The following is a 7258-nucleotide window of genomic DNA, read 5'->3' as shown; positions in this document are numbered from 1 at the left end:
ATTAGTGTTTTTCACTAGTCTGCTAGTCTCATTGACGATCAGCTATTCTTCGAGTAAGGAGAGCTTCATTGGTTCTGAATATGCATTATACAGCGCGTTCTCTCATTGGCGTAACCAAAATACATGAATGAAATCTGTCTCCAGCGGATACATATTTTAATACTTTCGATCATTAATTACTTAATTAATGAAACGTTCTCATAGTTCCTCAGATAAGCAGCTTAAGCGGAGGTCCATTTACTGAAAATGAACAGTTTCATGCATTTCCTTTATCGAAACGTCCGGAATAACTTTAAGGCATCATCGATTGTGTCATGATTGTGTAATCTTTTACATGCACAATAAGGATTCATGGCTTTAAAATCTCCGGGTGAACCTGATTTCAACGGAGCGAAAGTAACTCATTCAAATCAAACATAGAAAAACCGTATAGTATATTTTAGGGAAGAAGTACGGTAGCCACGAAATCCCAATTTCGTTAAAATGATTTTGTGGTATATGAAATAAACTTAATATTCTACGATGAGTAATAACCCTTACTATTGTATGTCATGTTGAAGGGAAAGTGTTCACGGGTTGTGTCGAACAATATCTCTCGTTAAAGAGTCAACGTCACCCTTTCATGGAGGAGGTCGTTCGGATACTATTTTGAACAGCTTTGCTCATTGCTTGCACTGTGCTGAAACTATAGCTTAGTCTACGAAAACAACCAAGTGTGAACTACCGCATTAACCGTAAAAACCAGGTATGAATTTATTTTGCATTCTCAATAAACCGATGGCAATATACACCTGTCTGTACAACACTATTAAAAAGTATTGATTAATATAGAAAGCATCAAATGGTTTCAAAGGTTCACTATGGGTATTAGTAAATGTCAAAATCTGGTCATATTTGCATGTATTATGAATATGCGTACGAATGCATACTGCACTGCTAGCATCACACACTTCTCAGTACCAATCTGTTCGCAATCTTCACAAATGTAGTTAAACAGTTTCAGAAATATTTTCATGTTTTCCTTAAGAAGTTGAAGTTCAAAGACAACGTGCAAATCGATACTCTATCTTTAGTTGGACACGAACTTACTAGTTGTTTCAGAATGGTAGCTTCCTTTACCAATATAATATATGTGTTCCTCTGAGATGCCAATGATGACCTGTTATTGATCATATCGCCCTTCCACTTTAGAACTTGTTGTTTAATAGACCTTTTAATGTTACAATATTTCAAACATTATCGAACATAATTATCTCCTCAGTTATTAAATAAACTTACCAAATATGAAGATAAATACAGCAGACGATGTGCTTGCAAAATTTGTGACTTTTGTGATTGTGCTTGAGGTCAGTCTATGCGTGGTTAAAGGCAACAGTGGAATAACTAAACCATTTACCTTTATGGAAGATAGTTTGAAGAGTTTTCCTCGTGAAGTTCTGGAGGGGGATACGATTTATCTCATCTGTCAGCAACATACAACTGATGAATGTCAGATATGGGGAGATAACATAGATTACGTTAAGAATGGATCTTTGAGCCCATCCTTACCAGACAATATTATCTTTAACAGAAATGACTCAGTTTGTAATTTAACTTTTATCAATATATCACGAGACAATCAAGGCGACTTCATTTGTTACAATCCAGGGTACCAATATTTAACCGTAAATGTTATGTACAGCCCACCAGAAGAGTATCCTCGATGTACATCCAACTACGAACTTCCTATTTTCTTCAGCGACCAATTACAAGTGCCGTTCGAATTCAACTGTACAACAGAAGAAGGAAACCCGGTTGTTAATATATTTCTCTACTATGAGACGGACGGTAAACAGAAACAAGTTCATAGCACAGATTTAATCATCACTGAGCAGCAGCTTTCAAAATCACGATCGTTCTCTACCTTCCTGGATTCTTCTTTTAATAAGAGCAGCTTCATCTGCAGAGTAATCCAACAGTTACCTGCTCCATATCAGAGCTACAACAAATCTTGTTCCTTCGGACCATTATCGACATTCTCGGTATCGATTAATCCATCTCGCTACACAGTCAACACAAATAAAAGAGAAAATATTACTCTAACCTGTACCAGTAATGTAAGTGGAGTTGTACTAAAATGGACTGATATTCCACTGGAAGATTGGCAGTATAACATCACTAAGATCAATGATTCATTACAGCTGAAGATATTTGATTATGGATCAAGTGCCAATGGATCAATAACCATTAACTGTAGGGCTTCCTATGGTGGGAGAAATGTCTCCGAAGACATAACAATAGATTCGATAGTTACAGGATGCTTAGGCACGCCAATTCCATGTAGTACGTTGCCATATTTAATACTTGTCATCATCGTAATTTTTGTGCTCGTAGTTATAATCATAGTATATAGAAAGAGTAGAAGACGACAACGTAAAGAATTGAGACCTACTGCAGAACCAACAAACAGGCCCACTCAAAATAACAATAATACGAACGACCTCGGCCTTAGTTCGTCTACTGCAGATGAAGGCCACTCTCTTAGTCCCATGATAGCAGGAAGCAGTCAAGAAGATACAGAGATGGTAGATAACCCGATCTATGGGTCAAAACCAGATGAAAGTCCGACCCAGATCAATGCACAGGTTGACAGTGTAAGTTATAAGTCTATTTCTATCACGGATATGACAGACAACCTTCTGTACGAAGCTTGCAATCCGAGAGTCACAATATTGCAAGATGCCAATGACGACAACTATGCTATCGTGTCCATTTAAGAAATGCATTAATAAAACTTAAGACTTTGGGTATTTACTGCATAAATCGTTATAACACAATAGTCTTTTGTAGAGTTATGTTGGAGGCCGGTGTTGGCAATCACTTTCAGATTATTCAATCGCACGGTTTTTGCTGATATTGGTGTGGTTGTCCTTTTGTTCTTCTTCACTTTTGTTGGGGTGGAGGGCAGCACAAGATCATAATGTTTAAAAGAAAAGTTTCTTCAAAACGAAAACATAACAAAAAACTTGCCTCAATCTAAAAATGTAGATTTTTTTCAAAGTTGTATTTCATGTTGTAAATCGTACCAATTTGTTACGAAGTTGTATATCATTCTATCTTCCTAGAAACATTAACAATGCTAAAACAAAGTAAAATATGATAAAATAAAAATAAAAAATACGACAGAGGATTAACATTCTTCGCAATTGTATATATGGCTGCGGATATACTGTTTCTTTTGTTCTTCAGAATGAAAAACATGCATTTAATTTCAAAGATGGGAATGAACATGTTAGCGTTGAGTTTGTGTAATTTTATTAAACATTTTAATTGACCAAATTTATATTTCATGTCAACGATTCAAACGTTCACACAATTTTCTCAATTTTATACTCAATTAATATTGTTTCTATGTATGAAGATGTGTACTCGTACCATTATACAGAACAAGCTATAAACAACCACTCGATAGTGATAAGAGAGGATAATACTGCAATGAGAAAAATTAGCCATCGGTGAAATGCCCTGTAAAAGTAACTTTATTTGCACATTAAGAGCCACGTTGAATCGCTTTTAAATTGGAAATGATGAAAGAACACAATAGAACAATCTCGTTTTGGTTGTTTTCTCTTACTATTAATTATAATATTTTTTTTCTAGTGTCAATGTTTTTACAAGAATTGTTGCTTGATGGTAGCCTGTTAGTATACATCTTAATGAAAGACATGTTAATTGTGTATTTTAAAAGGTGTAAATCAAGTTCACGATCCACCTCGATTGATCGTTCGGTGTAAACAAACTTCCACAAATTACGGCGGTAAAAAAAAAACGCGTATCGTTTAATCACAATTTGGAAGCCTACTATTTATAACATGCCGGTTCTTTATATAAAAGTTACTGTACAATCGGCCAGTTATACAACTTGCATACGTTGTATTAAAAATCATACCTTATCTTTTCAATTATAGAACTACAATATACATGTAAGCTATAAAAAAAAAACAAAAAACAAATTCAGTTATTTTAAACTGTAAAATGGTGGCTGTACACTTTATAAACACATTAACGAATTTATATTTCCATATGTTACTTTTCGGTGTCTTTGGCTTTGTTTGTTTTTGTATAGTTGTACTTTGATTCGGACTACATCCGTTGTTCTTCTCACACCACCATAGCATTATGTCAGTGGCAGAAAGTAATGCCCACAAATAAATCGAAGAATTGTAATTCATGTTCTTTTTGTGTCATTTGATTTATCCGCCATATAAGATATGTAGGACGTGAATTGAACTCTTATTGATCTTGTAGGCCTACTCACATCTATTCATGTTACAAAGTTGTATTCATTCTTGGCAGTGAATACTTGCAAACCAATGCTCTCTTATACAACACATGCAAACTCTAAAGTAAAACACAATCAAACCACTTTTCCTAACTAAAGGTCGATTTTTAAGTTATACGTTTTTCTAAATCCTTTAATAAAACAGTATCATCAGACTTGGAGTTTTCAAGTAACATAGCTTATTTAATGGTCAGTTTGGTTGTTCTTTCTGGAATATCTACATCTCATACTCTACTATTTCTCACTTCTACTTTCTCATCTGCATTAAAAAAGTTCACCTCATCAGTTACACATTCCTAGCTCTCTCGAAAGCATTTTAACATTTTACTTTCTAAGCGCGACCTAAGATATGGTGTAAGACGCTTTCTATGCAATGGTTCTGTAATAATGCAACTACCTTAGTAATCGTAAACAGTACGTCGATCAATAACCATGCCTCCGACCTAAACATTGTTTCCTGTGACGTGCCACGAGGGTCAATCCTCGGTCCTCTAGACTTTTTATATGATCTTCATCTTTCAAGTGATAATACTTATATGATTGCCGTTTTACTGTTCCGGTCTCGAACCATTTTCAATCGCTGCTATTGTTGCACGAAGAAGAGTCACAGGATGTTTTGTTGTGGTTAAGGGCTAACAAACTTTCACTCAGTGCCAAAAAAGACATGTTCAGCGGTGTTCCCTTCCCGTATAACAAGTTCAAGGGACTAAAAGTTTCTATCAACCATTTTAGATTTTCTGATGTTGAAAACTCTTAGGTACCATGTTCTAATGTCGTCGGGGTTCATTACTTTCATTAACCGTACAGTCCTCCGATCGTAATAATAATAATAATCATATTAATAATAATAACAATAATAATAAATTGGTGGAGAGGGGAGGGGAAGTGCAGTTTGTTACATTTCAAAGACTTCCTCGAAGTTCTCACATGTAGTAGTCTTCCTTTCGTTAAACTCACTCCCTTCAAGATTTACGACATAAATAGTTATCAATCTGCCACATTTATGCTCCAGTTTTGCACTTGCACTCTATTCCTTAGTGTTTCAACCTGGACCCCCCCTAATCCTTATTCCTTGCCCGACCGTAGCACTAGACTCAGCATTTGTGTAAACTGTTTGAATTCCACACAGTATTGTATCTTCTTGTATCTGTAAATTGTATCTTCTTCATAGATCCTAAGATCTGGAACTGATTGAATGACGCCAAAAAGTCTGTAAATTGTTTCAAAGCTAGTTTCTTATTTTTTTTGGGGGGGGGGGGGGCTGCGCTCGCAATTCACAGGAGCATACCTATAGCTATTGCTGAACTTCTTGAAATAATTTGACTGTCCTCGTTTCACATGGATGAATACAAACTTTGACATAACTACCTTGCCCTTTCATTTAGATAAAGCTACAGGATATGTCAATTCACTTCAAAATTACCTACATCTCTTCCTTTTAATCAAAGGACAACCTTAGAAAACGTACGTTCCACTACCAGTTGGCTTGTACGGTTGATTCCCATAGGTCATCATCCCCCATTATAACGTACGTTGTCGTTGCCCAGTCAAACAGACTTTAAAACTAGTTATGTTCTACAGCAAGTCTACTTGATATATACTGTGGTAGAACGGAGTCGACAATGAAACTATGCTGGAATCTAAACATCATCATCCTTCCTCAGGATATTTATAATTTCTAAAATAATAAACTCCATTATGGAGTTAGAAAGGAAACTGATGAGGTGATTTCTCATTGTCCTATTTAGCCAATGTTATGAAAGATTGCAATGAAGGGTTGCAAACGAATAAGTTGTGAATATCCACAGCGATAGATTAAAATCATGGAGACGAATGAAGAGCAATCTTGGAAGTGTTTTTTTGTTGTTGTGCGTTTCGAGACATAACTTATTTTTCCTTATAGTTTTGATAAAATCCATTATTCTAAAGTTTGGTGATGTTAACAAACATTGACTTATTGTTTCTGTATTCACAGTGTCCGTATGAATGGAGGCTGAATTTGCTTCGACCCTTACACAGCTATATATCTAATGTGCTGGCTGCAGCGCTCTAATATGACACATTTGGAACAAATAGAAAAGATGTGCTAGATGTTGCTTGTCCTTTCTGCTTTTCATTGTCATTTAAATAAACACCTCTTTGATATGGTAGAGCTCTCTTCAAGTTGTCAACAGTTTACATACCACCATATCGCTGTGTTTCTTTGACCTCTGACACAGTCGCCAATGATATGGTAGCTAGTATAACCAGTATGATGTCTCATATTTCCGCAGTATCAAAATATGACCGGGTTTTGCCTGGTGCGCAAGTATTTGGCAATCTTTGCAAGTTGGAAATGTTAATTCCCTTTTGTCTTCATTACGAAATCAATTAAGAGGAACTAACATGAGCTAGACCTATTCTGGAAATACATTCGGCTACAAAAGATGTCAAAGTAAAGTGGTCATTTCATTATTAAAACCCAAATATTGATGTTTTGGTTAAGGCTAAAAGCACCACGCAGTTTCAAACGTAGAGGATTTTGGCAGCCATTTTGTCTATTTATTACAGCCAATTTGTAAGACATTATATAGACATAGCAACATAACGTAGTGTATTTCTGCTGGTATACTAACAGTGTATCGATGTTATTCTCAAGAGCAGAACACGATACGACACTCTATATACGTATATATGTATATGCTTGGTTGTATTATCCTCGTTCAGTTTTTTTTTTATTGCTTAAATAGAACACAATTCAGCTACATGTACGAGTCAGCAATTACTGTTTCAGTATCAATTTGCACAAAAGGTCTTCTTGACATCGATTGTAGGCTACCTCCATCAACTTCATTAAAAACTATTGTATTGACTTAATATCTGTTTAATACGGCCCGTAAAGCATTTTATTCTCTGAAAGCTTTAACAGTTATACAGACAACACTTGACTTGGTTTTC

The 7258-nt window shown here is 35.5% G+C and overlaps 1 protein-coding gene across 2 annotated transcripts; it reads left to right on the top strand.

The window, feature by feature from the left end:
- The first annotated feature begins 561 nt into the window (after positions 1-561).
- LOC139976347 (uncharacterized) lies at positions 562-5116 on the top strand. Of its 2 annotated transcripts, none has more exons than XM_071985039.1 (2): positions 562-745; positions 1648-5116. In XM_071985039.1, exon 2 carries the CDS (start codon positions 1674-1676, stop codon positions 2754-2756), a length of 1083 nt encoding a protein of 360 aa, XP_071841140.1. In that variant the 5' UTR covers positions 562-745; positions 1648-1673; the 3' UTR covers positions 2757-5116. The 2 variants fall into 2 exon arrangements, with proteins under 2 accessions (XP_071841140.1, XP_071841139.1); XM_071985038.1 differs by having other exon boundaries at positions 1262-5116.
- The last annotated feature ends 2142 nt before the right edge of the window (positions 5117-7258 follow it).

Source organism: Apostichopus japonicus, chromosome 11, assembly GCF_037975245.1.
Source record: "Apostichopus japonicus isolate 1M-3 chromosome 11, ASM3797524v1, whole genome shotgun sequence".
In the NCBI taxonomy this organism is placed as follows: domain Eukaryota; kingdom Metazoa; phylum Echinodermata; class Holothuroidea; order Aspidochirotida; family Stichopodidae; genus Apostichopus; species Apostichopus japonicus.
This window is presented reverse-complemented; position numbering and strand designations above follow the sequence as displayed.

Excerpts from the sequence above, each read along its gene's own strand:
- LOC139976347 (XM_071985038.1), top strand. The coding sequence starts at position 1,284 with ATGAAGATAAATACAGCAGACGATGTGCTTGCAAAATTTGTGACTTTT.